Consider the following 14,460-nt stretch of genomic DNA (forward strand, 5'->3'; position numbering starts at 1 on the left):
TAATTCCAAGATCTGATGTTATTTTTCAAGAACAGAGAATTTTTACCAAACCAAGGTTCTTAATAAAAATTTAATGAGTTTGTGAATAAACTTAAAAGCCAACCTCTTCAAATGTGGGCTAATAGTTTTTTTTTAGATCATTTGAATAAATAGATAAAATAATAAAATATGGCTTTATTCTTCCTTGTTGTAAAGATGTGGAATATATCAAAGATGTTTTTAAGTAATTAGTAAGAGAACAGGGCTATTCATAATTCAGCAACAGTCAAAATGAGGAATATTAAAATCAGCTACAATATATTAAACTGTTTAAAATTGCTTTCCAAAGACAGTTTTTAACAGAAGAAGGTATAAGCACTAATCAATACCCAGCTTTCATAAACAGAATATATCTGTGGAATGTAAAATGTTCGAAACAGGATTTGAAGGCTTACCCACCAGGGGTGGTTTCACTACTCTCTGTCTTTGGTCTCTGTTCCATGTGTTCATTCTGTGTGCCTCATTATCAGGTGTTGGCTTCTTTCTTTTATTTGTACGGATGTTACTACTTCTTCATTTTCCCCATCCCCTTGTGTGTATCAGCCAGTATAATATTTATCCTATCAGACTACTGCCTGTCTGCCCAACTCCTCAGTGTGCGGTGAACACCATGAGGGCAGGGATTGTGATTTTCCTGGGTCTCAGTGGTGGCTGATTGCAGAAACAGCTCTGCAATTCCACTTTAATGACAGTTTCCTCTAGAAAACGGGTGATTATGAGACAGTTTTATTTTTAAAAATTTAACATATCTGATACACTTTTCTTTGGAAAGTGGAGGTAAATAAAAGGTGAGTTTTACATTTTTACAGTCACCTCCAGCTTTGCGTGTGTCGTTGGCCAGCCTGTACTCTCTGTGGTTCTACACTCAGTGAGTTGTTCTTCTCAGAATCCTTTGCAGTGTCCCACCCCACAAGTTGGACAGTGCCGTGTTCCTATAACTCATAGCAGTCCCCCATCATGGCACTTAGTATGTACATGTCACACTAATTACTTTTAAAATAGACTTTAACCTCAGATCCTTATAAACTGTGACAGCCGTGGCCTTAATTGTCTCACTCATTATAACGTCCCTGGGCAGGGTTGGGGAATCCTCCCCTGATAACTCTCTTATCTCCAGTTTGTATCATTGAGGCCCAGAGTTTAAATAAGAGTCTATTTGAACTAGATCAGCCACTGAATGCCAGAAGTACCTTTAGATGTGGTTCTAACCGGGGTTTCCCTGCAGCTGGGATCTTGGGCACAGTCCTGGGTTAATGTGCAAACCACGTTCTAACAGTGAGCCTAAGGAACCCAGGCATTCTAGAATAAATTAAACCATAGCTTTAATATCTTGTTAATAAAGCCATTTATTCTACTAAGATTGAAACTGATTTCCAGGCATCTTCTTTTATAAAAATAAAAGCCAAATAAATAATTGAAATGCTATCTTTGAGGCATTAAACTAATTTTCAGATGTAACTATGTGCAAAAGAAGTAATTAATTCTTAATGAGCACACTATGTTTCTTCTTCATGAATCTGTATCATAATCTTAGTTAAGAGACTATTTTGAACATACTTCTATTTTATAGATGATGTCATTGAAACACGGCATAAAGGCTCACCCTTCCATTAGTCTGGGAAGGGGAAAAATTTGTGACCTTCCTTTTGTGTGTTTGAAAATGTCACTGTTTGACCTTTATTTGTCATTGATAATTCCAATATAGACTAGTATAATTTTCCTTATTTTCTTCAGTAATTTACCATTGATTTTGGACTTTATTCCATAGACTTCTAGAATTGATATATAAAACTGGAATAAAGTTAGAGATAATCACATAATTCAGGATTTTCCAAAATGGTCTCTATGGAGCCACCAAGTGCCACAGACTCTCAGCTGGAGCCACCAGAATTAAGAGAGGACAGGGAGGGACAGATGAGAATAGGATCTGAGCCTCTACTATTGCTTCTCTGAGAATAGCTTTGCCTTTTCTTTATAATTCCTCATAGGATTTTAAGGGAAAAGAGAGAGCTTAGTGATTATATATCAACACGTCTATATTTATTCACATATATATGTTATATTGATATCTTTCTATCTCTATTTATCTATGTCTATATCCATATGTATATCTATGTCTATCTATACATCAACACCCACATATTTCAAGTAAAGCCCAAACCATGAAGGATAAAGGTACGGTTTTTGATCGTTGAGCCGATTATAGGCCAGTCTGAGGTCTGCTTCCTCATCTGTCCCTGTTTCCACTGTGCCACATTGCTGACTTCAAAAGCCTATTCTCTCTTTGCCTTCAGCTTCCAGAGCTAAGCTCAGCATGATCAACACCATGTCAAAAATCCGTGGCCAGGAGAAGGGGCCAGGCTATCCTCAGGCAGAGGCACTACTTGCAGAGGCCATGCTCAAGTTTGGAAGGGAGCTTGGAGATGATTGCAACTTTGGTAAGGAGTGCCATGCTTTTTCACAGTGTAGTTATGCTGGTTAGCCCTGGGGGCTGTATTGCTGGTAAGAAACTCTGTAGGCAGTTTGTCAAGCTATTTTTTGTTTTAGATCTTACATACATGAAACAAATTTTTTTTTTTAATTTTCACCTTTTTTTAAGGTGATTTGTCTTGTTTTGGTTAGTTTGTTTTTCTTTTCTATGATTGGATCCAGTCCTTACAACAGACTTCTAGAATTGAATCTTTTCCTTTGGTTGACATACCCAGGTGCCTCTGCACTTTCTATTGGGTGTGTTTGGGAGGAACTGAGAATTGAGACAGAGGAAACAGTCACAGCACAAAGCAACATCCTGCCATTTGGGCTTTCTCTTAGATCTCAGCTCCTTTGTATATGTACCTAATCCCACTGCCCTAAGTGAGACAGGGTTTATTCCTTCACTACCGACATTTTCTAGTACTCAATGATGACACTAAACACCTCTTGTCTTAACCCCCTTGTGATGTGGGACATGTCCTTCTTGACATGATGATTGTTTTTCCTGGTTGAACCTGCTTTTCATTCCTAGTATTTGCTTCTTCTAAATACATTGGTCTGAAACTGGTCCTCTATCAGCAAGAGCTGGTACTTCCAGCAGAGGGCAGAGAGCCTCACAAATTACTTTTTTAAAGTAAAGTAAAATGTTACATTCTTGATGATAAGGGTTATTCCCCCTTAGCATGAGGCTTTGAGTCTGGTTCTCAAAATGAACATCCTAAGTGGAAAAGACATTACACTTTCCCTCTGGTCTTCGTCATCTTTAGGATGTGTAATCCTGAATTTTCATCTGTGAATGCCCTATTTTTGCAAGTGTAGCTCATCTTTGTTCTTTGAGTTAGAAGAACTTCCTTCTCTCCTTCCAGGTCCAGCACTTGGTGAGGTAGGGGAGGCCATGCGGGAACTTTCAGAAGTGAAAGACTCTTTGGACATGGAAGTGAAGCAGAACTTCATTGACCCTCTTCAGAACCTTCATGACAAAGATTTGAGGGAAATTCAGGTATGTGCAACTAGTCCTGTAGGAGTTGTCCAGATGCTCATTTCCTTTAGAAAACATTTTTGAAGTTAATATTTATGTTGACAGAACTGGGCACATGAAATTCAAAACAACAGGGCAAGACAAGTTAAGAGAAATTAGAAGTATAATACCTTTCTGCCTACTGTTGTGACGTGCCACTCTTGTGTATTACATGTGACTTCTTTATGTCCAATTTCCACATTAGTTTTTTCAAGCATTTTTTCCCTCTGGAAGCATAATGGACTCAACCTGAGAATACATAATTTTATCAGTTGGAATGATTTGCCAGACCTGTGTCACCTCCCAAATGTAGTTGGACTATATGTTAGTTTAAGTAAATATTCTTTCACTTTTAAATGTATTTTTTTAAATTTTTATAAAAAATATGATTGGGATTGATCAGGAGTAGCCAATAATCCTCTTTCTGAAACTTATAGAACCATTGAGCTATTTCTAATAAATTCAATGGGCTTTGTCTCTGACTGGATATATGATGTTTGCTCATTCAATCACTGAACCTAAAACTGAACAATTAATATTTGCTGAACCTGATGTAGCTTAAATTCTGTCAAGTGGACTTCAGTAGCTTGAACTCCGGTTCTCTGGTTCTCCCTGTTCTAGCGTAAGTCTCCTTCAACTCTACCACTCACTCAGGGTCACCCAGTAAATGGCAGACTGGCACTCTGCATCCAAACTGTAACTGATCCCATGTTCTACCCCACAGCTGGCTGAAAGTTCAGATGTTTTAAAATAATGTCTGTTCCAGAGGAACAGATATCATTTAGTTTGGATCAGCCATGGACTGGGGGCAGGATATGAAGTGGGAGGGAAGGATATTTTTCATCCTTCTTTTTTCTCAGTTCTTTGTCATTCCAAGCTCTGTTTTCTTTTCCTTCCACTCCAGACATATCCAGGAAAAAGGGAAAGTCCAGCATTTTCTTCCAGTCATTAGTAGTAGAAGGCTGCAGCTCTCAGGGTGGGGAAAGTACCTTTTGACTTTGGAAAGCAACTTTCCCACCTGGCCACTAACAGTGCTGGGCAGAGTCTGGGCAGCCTGACTGGGGATAGTGCAAGGAAGAATTGAAGCTCATTGTGGAGCATTAGATGAAATCCTTCTGAGTGAGGCTTTGTGATTGAGTTGTATCACCTGTCAGGAGGAGGCTTAGGCTAAATCAGGACATTCCCAAAAGCTGCCACAATCAACTGGAACAAGGTTAAGATAGAGATTCCCAGGCCCAGCCCTGGATGTTTTGATTTAGGTAATTAGGAATTATTTATTTTATTGATGAACAATTTAGGTGATTCTAATAGACTGAATGATTACAAAATCAAGAATTCCATTCCTTTGCACATTATTTCAGGGAAAGTGTTTTTGCCCTGCCTTTTCCTGAGATACAGTTTCTCTTAAAGATGGAGACTTGTGGGCTGAGTATATCCTTTTTAGTATTTTTAGGATATGCACACATATTCCCTTATCATTGGGAGGGAAAGGCAAAGTCCAGCTTGACTTTGGCTGGCAAAGGCAGAAAATAAAGGACAATGTAATTTCCCACAATGTCTTTCTCATTCTTAATTAGTTTTGAAGATATTTCTCCACATTTGGAAATATTTGCCTCCTTAATGTGTATTTTTTTGTTTCTCTGGCAGTGTGCCATTTTGAAATGTAGCCTGTCTTATTTTGGAGGCTGATAGGCATGACGTATAAGTGAGCTGAAAGTGGACCTTTTCTGTAAGTCTTTTCATAGCATATTCATGCCCTTGACTTTTTCAGCATCATCTAAAGAAGTTGGAAGGTCGACGCCTGGACTTTGATTATAAGAAGAAACGACAAGGCAAGATTCCAGATGAAGAGCTCCGTCAAGCTCTGGAGAAATTTGATGAGTCTAAAGAAATTGCTGAGTCAAGCATGTTCAATCTTTTGGAGATGGATGTAAGTGACTCTTCTGTGGTTTTTAATTTAATCTTATCATTGAGGCTGTAGATTAATGTGTTAAAGAGTCTGATATTTAAAATGTTAAGATTGGATTATACTATGTGGTAAGAACACATAGATGCTTATTTCTTTTAAATAATTTTAAGTGATAAAGTATACAGAGAAGTAGTATTTTCCTGCACTGTTATAGTTTGATTTACCTAGATTTTTTTTTTCCTGATGAGGAATCTTAAAACATTACTATTAGTGCAAAGAGAAAAAGAATGTTGGTAATGATTCATGAGTAAGTCCAATATTTGAAAAAATACTTTGTTGATACAAAGTATATTGATTTGAGATTATGAAATACATTCAGAATTGAGCATCCAACATAGATTAAGACGTTCTGCATTTTGAAGTAAAGTTGACATTGTCTTTGAAAAGGTAATTTTTATTGAGAATGATGATTGTAGTATAAGTATTACACTTGGGATATAGATGAGATGGTTTAAAAGCATACCCAGGGTGCTAAATTATTGTTTATTGCTATAGACATTACATTCTGTTAAATTCTTTTAGCTTTGAAATTACAATGAAAGATCCTCCTTCCTCATTTCACTTATGCAATAAGACCTGTTTATACCAGCTTTCCTGTCCTTGTTCATCTCTACCTCCTACCCTATCAGCTGCTCAGCAACTTTTGCCAAAATGTTCATATATATTATGTATTTATTACTTAGGTTAGGGTCTCCAGAGAAATAAAACCAATAGGATATAGATAAAGATACAGAAGAGGGAATTTATCAGGGAAATTGGCACATGAAATTATAGTCTCAGAAGTCCCACAATATGCCATCCAAAAGCTGGAGAACCAGGGAGGCCAGTAACATGGCTCAGTCAAGCCTGAAGTTCTGAGAACCAGTGGAGTTAATGTGCAATTCTCAGTCTGAGGGTAGAGGCCCAGAACCAGGCAGAGGTGGAGAGCTAGTGGTGCAAGTCTTGGAAACCAAGTCTGAAGGCTGAAGAACTGGGAGCTCTGATGTCCAAGGGCAGGAGCAGATGCCTAGTTTCAGGAGCTGGTAAATATTTTCCTTTCTTTTGCAGTGTTACTCTGTTTGGACCCTTAGCCAAGTTGATGGTGCCTGTCCACATTGGATAAGGACACATCTTCCTTACACATTCTGCTGATTCAAATGCTAATCTCTTCTGGAAATACCTTGACAAATATACCCAGAAATAGTGCTTTGCTTGCTATCTGGGTCTCCTTTAATCCAGTTGACACCTAAAATTAACCATTACATCACTTAGCTGTCTTCCTCCTGTGGCAGGGAAGGCATATTGAACAAATCTGGTCTTTTTCACCATCAGGAGGTGGTATAGGTTTGTGTTCATGTGAAATAACTTTTGTCCACCTAAATACTCAGGAGGAATAACATAGGAAACCTGAATCTCAGGGATCCTTCCCTATACCTCAAATTCAGGGTAACATCACCTCTGTTCACTAGGAGGCTACTGCTCAGGTCACAACACAACGGGAGATTCAAGATGAAGAATAACTAAGGATACTAAGAATATTAGAGCTAGAAAGAACTCAAGATGTCACATAATCAAACCCCTTTGCACTACAAATGAAGCTCTGAGAGGACCAAAGGTTTTCCATCAGACTATATTACCTCCATGGTACCTATGTGAGCAATCAATATTCACATTTTTATTACAACACTGATATTAACTTAGGATAAAAAGTATAGGGAACAAAGAGTCCTTTAGTCAGTGGATCTTTTTCCTTTAAGAAATCAATAAAGGAAGCCACATCATCATTAGAAGGTGGTAACTAGACATCAGACTGTTTAATAGAGTGATGTCATCTTCAGGGGGTTTCTTTCTTATGCTGCTCTTCCTGGTACTGATGTATGTGGTTCTAAGAACAAGGATGCTTTCTTATCTGTAAGGAATTTGGAGCCTGCAGAACATCTGTCTTAGCCTGGACTGCCACACAGTCATCAGCATTGCCAGGCACAGTCATATGTGTGGAACAGTAAGTAGTAGGAGCTTCAGGACAGTAACCTGGTAACTGAGGCATGATTTGCCCTCTATCTGCAGATTGAACAGGTGAGCCAGCTCTCTGCGCTTGTGCAAGCCCAGCTGGAGTACCACAAGCAGGCAGTGCAGATCCTGCAGCAGGTCACAGTCAGACTGGAGGAAAGGTGGGTAACACTTCCTTGCATTTCTCATTCACATTTCCTTGATATAAAATGATGTAAAGAAACCGAAATAATAGAATACATTTGGAGACAAAACTTTTGCCAAAATTTTTGTTGATCCTACATAGACATCTTGTGGATTAGTTGTCTGTGCTTCATTTTACTTTGTTCTTTTGGATCTAGGCTTGGGTTTATGATAGGTTGGATTCTATACTGACTGTCACAGATGGACACCTGGAGACTGTTGATGATGATGGATGCAGTTTGTGAGCAGATGTTCAGCAAGAGACTTAATGCATATAATTATTCTTAAAACATCCTTGTTGTCTAAGTAACAGTTGATCAAACTGAGGCTTAGGGAGCCCATAGCCGCACTCAGTGTGTGGATCTGGGGCTCACTGGCAAGCACACCCTATTTGAATGCCTGCATCTTTTCATATCAGGTTTCTTTGAATGATAATAAAGTCCTAACAGAATAATAAAGTCCTAACTCTCTCACTAACAGAGCCATTTTCATATACCTGTTCTACTTCCATAGATGCACTTCAAAGAGACCTATAGTAGTTCTCTGTGCAAATGGGCTGTCTGGATTTGGGGACACAGCCTGCAGAGCTACATGCAGTGACTCTACATTATCTTACAGATGCTGCTTATCTGACTTACATTGGGATTATAGTCAATAAACCCAAAGTGTAAAAAGCATTTAATATACATAAGTTATGGAACAACATAGCTTAACACACAGTGCACTTTAGAATAGGGATTGTTTATATTTGTGATTATATCGCTCACTGGGATTTGTGGCTCCCCTCCCCCGACTCCTGCCCTCAGCATTGTGAGAAAGTATTGTATGGCATGTTGCTAACCCAGAAAAGATCAAAATTTGAAGTGTGGATTCTGTTCCATCTGCATCCCTTTGGCACCTTCAAAAATCAAAAAATTATTGAGTCAAACCATTGTAGGCTGGCAACTATATATATGTGTTATTTTACTTAGCCAGATGAAGCAGGATAATCTTGATATATATATATACACACACACACACACACACACACATACACACATACACACATACACACATACACACACACACACACACACACCTACCTTAAAAGATCACCCAGCAACCTTTATTCTCAGATTATGGCCAGATTAGACTCACATAGCTGAACAGATAGATGGCTTAGTGCACAGTAAATACACAAATGGTATTGTGCTGCACTGTTGGAAATGTCACCTGTTTGCATCTGGCTAGGTCTTCCTCTCCTCAATATCTTCTTTGGTGCTTTGATCATGCAGCTTCCTTTGGTGCACTGTGCCTTGTGGGAATGTATGTATCGCCGAAGCCTCTAGAAAGAGTTAAAACTATACATGTCATACTACTAAAGAAGTATGTGCCTTTGTGATACCTGTTGAATATAAAGGGACCAGTTTCCTTTCTTTCCTCTGAAATATGTTGAAAGTCAGTATCATTCTACAGTGACCATACCCTTAGCCCCTTCCATGCTTGCATATCTCTGGTGTTCTTTGCTTATCCAGTATCTGAAGCTGTGGAAAATACTTAGTGGTATGCAGAATGTGTTATCAGCCATACCTTTCCATTTTTCTCCTGCTTTCCCTCATTCCCTTTCCCCCACTATCTTAGACCTCTCACTCCTCTCAGTATTTCCTTCTTCCTTCCCTTTAAACCTGCTCTTGTTCAAGAGTAGCTTTCTTCCACAGTGTTCTTTTGGAAATAACTCCTAGGGATCTTTTGCATCTTTCCTGAAACTTCTCTACCTTTCCCAGGTGAGGGGGACTGCTCCCTACCCCCAGTCCCACCCCAAATTCCACAGCACTTTGCAGATTTCTCCTTGACAGCACTATTGTAATTTGATAATCTGTTGTGCTGTTCCCTACAGAATATAAATTGCTTGAGGGCAAGAATTGTATCCTAATCACCTCTGTGTTCCTGGCACTTCACACAGTGCATAGTGGAATAAATCACTGAATAAAGGAGGGAGGAAGTGAGGGACTGATAGATGAATAAAGACAGTGAGGATAACACTGAAGGAGGACATCACTAAGAGCACAGGTGCACACACAGAAGGAAACTACGGCTCCTTTGATTTTTCCACATTCTGTCATAGTAGACTGGCAAGTGGCCCAACATCTCCTTGGTTTTGTTGCTTTCTGTTTTTGCTCCTGAATCAACCCAACCTTTTTTTTTTCCTCTCCTCTTTCTCTTCTGTGCAGAATAAGACAAGCTTCATCTCAGCCTAGAAGAGAATATCAGCCTAAACCTCGAATGAGCCTGGAGTTTTCAACTGGAGACAGCACGCAGCCCAATGGAGGCTTCTCCCACACCGGCACTCCTAAGCCTGCAGGTAAGGAGCACAGATCACTGACCTCACTACCTAGGCTTTGGACACATGGCCAATATTTTTCCAGGATTTCAATCTGGCTGCATGAGAAATGTGCAGTAACACAAGTCTCATGGAGTGGCTTGCTGGGTAGAAACTGTTAAAGGAATCTTTTTTCCTTTTCTTTCCCTCCACCACTTTTCTGCAAAACTTCCTTTGCATGACCCTTTTCTCTTACTCAGCAGTACACACAGACTTCCTAGGAGACACATTTGATTGTGGGCCTTGTTTTGTGGTGGTGAAGTACCACAGGAAGGTGCTGGGCATGTCTTCTTTTTTCCCTGCCTTTTTCCTCCTGTGCATCCAACAATGAAAATGAAGCCCCTGGGCAGTGTGCACCCACATATACCCCACATCACCCAGAGACAGCAGCTCCAGGAACGTGTGGAGCTGGATTTCTTGAGTCACAGGAACATATGGTTCAATATATTTGCAGATGGATGTATTTTGAACCTCAGCACCTGCTAGGTTTTTTTTTTTCCTACTCCCACCCTCTACCAGTTCGTGGTGCGGTGGTAACTGAGGTTGGTCTTACGAAAGCTAAGTTTTGTTTTTTCCAAGGAATATTGATGCATACCCAGTAACACATTCTCTCAGTTGTCACGATCACTCTCCACCCCCTATCCATAGGACAGACAAAGCCTGTGCTTGAAGCATTGCTAACTCCATGACACGGCTTGGTTAAAACATGGGAACTGTCTTTTACTAGATACAGAATTTTCGATATATGCAGCTTTATCCTATTTTCTATACATCTTCATTGCTTGATGTTCTTTAGGAGAAAACTTTGGATAGATGTTCTTAGGGAGCTGAAAAGGAAAGGAGACAGAAACCCGCAGATGAATCTCAGCTCTGTCCTTGCTCTCACCTCTGCAACTCTGAGCTGAGTTCCCTATGTCAACAGCAGTGGCTTCTGGCTACCAGGACTAGTCATATAAATTATCTGTAACAGTGCTTCTACCCAGAAACCAGTAGTATATTTTGCTTTTCATTTTAATTTGGGGCTTTCTGTAAATAAAATATTAATTACCTTGTTTCTCTGCCAAGACAGCTAGTTTGTATGGGAGCTGTATGTACTTGGGTCCATATTCATATGTGGGCTATATTAATATATTTGGTCATTTCATGTGTGTACACACACACACACACACACATACACACACACATACACACATATACACACTGTGTGTGTGGTGCCAGGGCATTGTGCATGTGAAGCAAGCACTCTGCCAACTGACCTATATCCCCAGCCCCAGATAGATTATATTTTAAGATATGATTCCAACCCTTATTATTTTACTTAAAGTGGAATACATTATTTTTATCTACCATCATAGCTCTGAGCTTCAACATTTTACCAAGTATGAATTATACTTCTTTTAACATCATCTAATTTAGTAGACATAATCATATGAAGTAAGTTCTATTGTTAATTCCAATTTGGAAAAAAAGAAACCAAGGGTGACCTTTTGCAAGGTCACACAGAGTAAGAACTTGAACCCAGTGCATTTTATTATTGTGCATTACAGCAGCTTTCCAGAGGTGAGGTTTTTGTTTGTTTGTTTGTTTTGTTTTGTTTGACGAATGAGAACTTAACTGTTTTTCTGAGGATGCAAAGCATTGTACATGGAGTTAATTGTCCTATTTTGAATGTGCAGGGATTTTAAAGTGCTAATATAACAGGATTCTGGCCATGCTGTGTTACTAACCTAGATCTCATTATAAGCTCCCTAAGTCATAGGGTCTCCCATCTCTGGGTATTGTTGAGAAGGCAAACCTTAATGAATGCTGCTGTATGTATCACAAGAATAGATGTGGCCATTTTTTTCATATTGAGAATAGAAACAGGAATATCCAACAACTTCCAAAGATTGAAGTAAGCATCTGAAAACTGTTAGGGTCAAGATGGCCCTGGAGCGATGCTGGAGTCTAGTAGCAAGAGGGAGCATTGGCAGGGAGAGGTATATGGGAAGGAAGAAGGGGAACAAGAAGCCAGTTGGATGTAGCAGGCAGTAGATACTGCAAGTTAAATACCCTTTGTGTTCTTCTCTCCTGTTCCTACTCCCAGGTGTCCCAATGGATCAGCCCTGCTGCCGAGCTCTGTATGACTTTGAACCTGAAAATGAAGGGGAGTTGGGTTTTAAAGAGGGTGACATCATCACACTCACCAACCAAATTGATGAGAACTGGTATGAGGGGATGCTTCATGGCCAGTCAGGCTTCTTCCCCATCAATTATGTAGAAATTCTGGTTGCCCTGCCCCATTAGAAAGTTATGCTGGCTGGCTCACCTTTTCTTGACCCAGATAGTTAAGTTTAACCACTGCTTTGATAATGCTGCTTTACAACACATCTTGAGTGCAGGCCGCAGTGGACCAAGTCATCATGCCCCACAAGTGTCTTGGGTTGACTTGTGTGCTCCCACAGGAGCCTTGGTGACGGATGGTATCTTCCAAGCCTGGTGGGCATGGCATGTGCTTTTAAACACTATCTGAGACTAGCTGGTAGTCACAGAACTACTGTTTACCCAGTTCTCAGGAGGCTGTGGTTTCTTAGAATATGACCATGAGCCACATCACAGAAAAACCATCCTACTGAAGATATTGTCTATCACCTAGGGGCCATTCAGGCCTCAACTTCTTCATTCAAAGAGGAGAAAGTTCTTTCTTTTTCACTTTGTCCCTTCCTAAATATGTGAGGCATGGAATTATCAAAAAAGCCTCCCTCACCAGCAAATTGTCTTCTGGTCTGAATGAATTAGTTTCCTGATGCCAGCAGTAGAAAAGTATTAATGATGGGCTCAGAGAATTTCTCTGGAAACAGTCACTTTTTTCTCCCCATTGATGCCTATTTCTGAGATACAGCCTGTTTTCTTTACTCCCTGTTATTAAATCCAGTGGGCCAGGGGAGAGAGATACTCATTTATTTTGAAGTGAGACAGCAATCGGCATATTGTAGAAAGGGCTGAAAAGAAGAAGTTCTCCATTATGAGGAATTGGCAAAAGATCTGGTTTTCAAGCTCAAATTTCTTACTGTACAGAAGCCATGTACATATTTAGACCATATCTGGAGGGTACAGGGAAGGGGGAACAGTTATCTTCCCTTCAGTTTTATTCATGAATTATATGTTTCATTACATAAATTCTTTAGGCACAGAGATATAAGGAGAAAAATACTAGTAACCATTTCCCACAACTTCATAGACCAAGAAACAGTAAATGTCTTTCCTTTCCACTTTTACCTTGTGTTCCTTGAACATCATTTGTGTGTATTTGCCCTCAATGAGGACCAAATAAAGATGATTTTTGTGCTTAGCGGTTTAAGGTTTGTGACTGCATATGCAAAACCTCTCCCAATTCAGTTATCACATCTACATCTGTCCCTTCTATCCCATCTCCATCTGGTGTGTACAGTGCTGTGTGTAAACTTACCAGTGTTGTTTTTTTCCCCCTATATCAGTCATGAAAGTCCTGTTAGGTATCCAGAGTTCTATTTATATAGCTGTACAGACTATTTCAGAGATTTAATGTGTTGCTTCCGATGTGCCACCTGCAGCAGTGGATCATGTGGAGTGAAAGGCAAATCTTACTGCTTAATGTATAAACTCTCACCCGGGAAGCATTGTTGTTTCCAATAAATATTGCTGAAAACAAACACAGAGGCTCGGCTTCTTCATTTTGTGTCCATTTTGGGGGCCTGACAGTGGGTAGAAGAGGACTCACTTCAGGCTCCTTTGTCTCCTATTGCACCCAGACCTGACTCCAACCACCTTTCTACCTCACTGTAAGTAGGAAAGTTCCAGCAGCAAGAAGCCAGCTGGACATTGGTAACTTCCATTAACTCCAGGAAGGAGAAGAACTTGAGAGATGAGACACGTGAAGAGGGGAGGTCTCGAGATCCCATAAGATGCACCAGTGGCAACAGCAAGATAATAACACAACAAAGGGCAAATGAAATTATCACATCAACCAGTCTTTTTATTTCCTTTCATACATGAAGAGAAACAAATATATATTGAAAAACAGTTGGGTCAAAGTCCAGCATTCTAAAATAAAATAAAATAAAATAAAAAATCCAGCATTCTTTTCTCGTGTTGTGTGTAGCAGCACTGGGCGGATGGCAACAGGGGAAGTTGCACACAGAATAGGTATTTCCAAAGCTTCCAAGAAAATAAACATGCTCTTTGTATATTAGGTACCCTTTAAATTATTTTATGCTCAGACTAGTAAGCCAAATTTTCGAAACTAACATGAAGAGTTTGAATAACTTACATATGTGAACTAACCTAACAAAAACAATGTTTTCGCAAGCTACATGAGTTCTAGATTATTAAAGATTAATTCAGTTTTAAAAAATTACTAATGACATTGTTGTAAATGTAGAAATCCAGAAGGATCTTAAGATAAAATGTTAA

At 39.5% G+C, this 14,460-nt stretch overlaps 1 protein-coding gene across 1 annotated transcript in view; it reads left to right on the top strand.

The window, feature by feature from the left end:
- Positions 1-13,700, top strand: part of Sh3gl2 (SH3 domain containing GRB2 like 2, endophilin A1) — a 237,318-nt gene extending 223,618 nt beyond the window's left edge. Inside the window, exons 4-9 of the mRNA XM_046467406.2 lie at positions 2,334-2,477; positions 3,378-3,511; positions 5,301-5,459; positions 7,545-7,648; positions 9,881-10,011; positions 12,116-13,700. Of these exons, the coding sequence (XP_046323362.1) occupies positions 2,334-2,477; positions 3,378-3,511; positions 5,301-5,459; positions 7,545-7,648; positions 9,881-10,011; positions 12,116-12,315 (872 nt within the window). The 3' untranslated portion in view covers positions 12,316-13,700. The remainder of the gene's footprint in view (positions 1-2,333; positions 2,478-3,377; positions 3,512-5,300; positions 5,460-7,544; positions 7,649-9,880; positions 10,012-12,115) is intronic.
- Positions 13,701-14,460: the final 760 nt, after the last annotated feature.

Source organism: Marmota monax, unplaced genomic scaffold (genome assembly GCF_021218885.2).
Source record: "Marmota monax isolate L192 unplaced genomic scaffold, Marmota_monax_Labrador192_F-V1.1 WCK01_AAM20220418_F8-fsc00033, whole genome shotgun sequence".
NCBI classification, from domain to species: Eukaryota; Metazoa; Chordata; class Mammalia; order Rodentia; family Sciuridae; genus Marmota; species Marmota monax.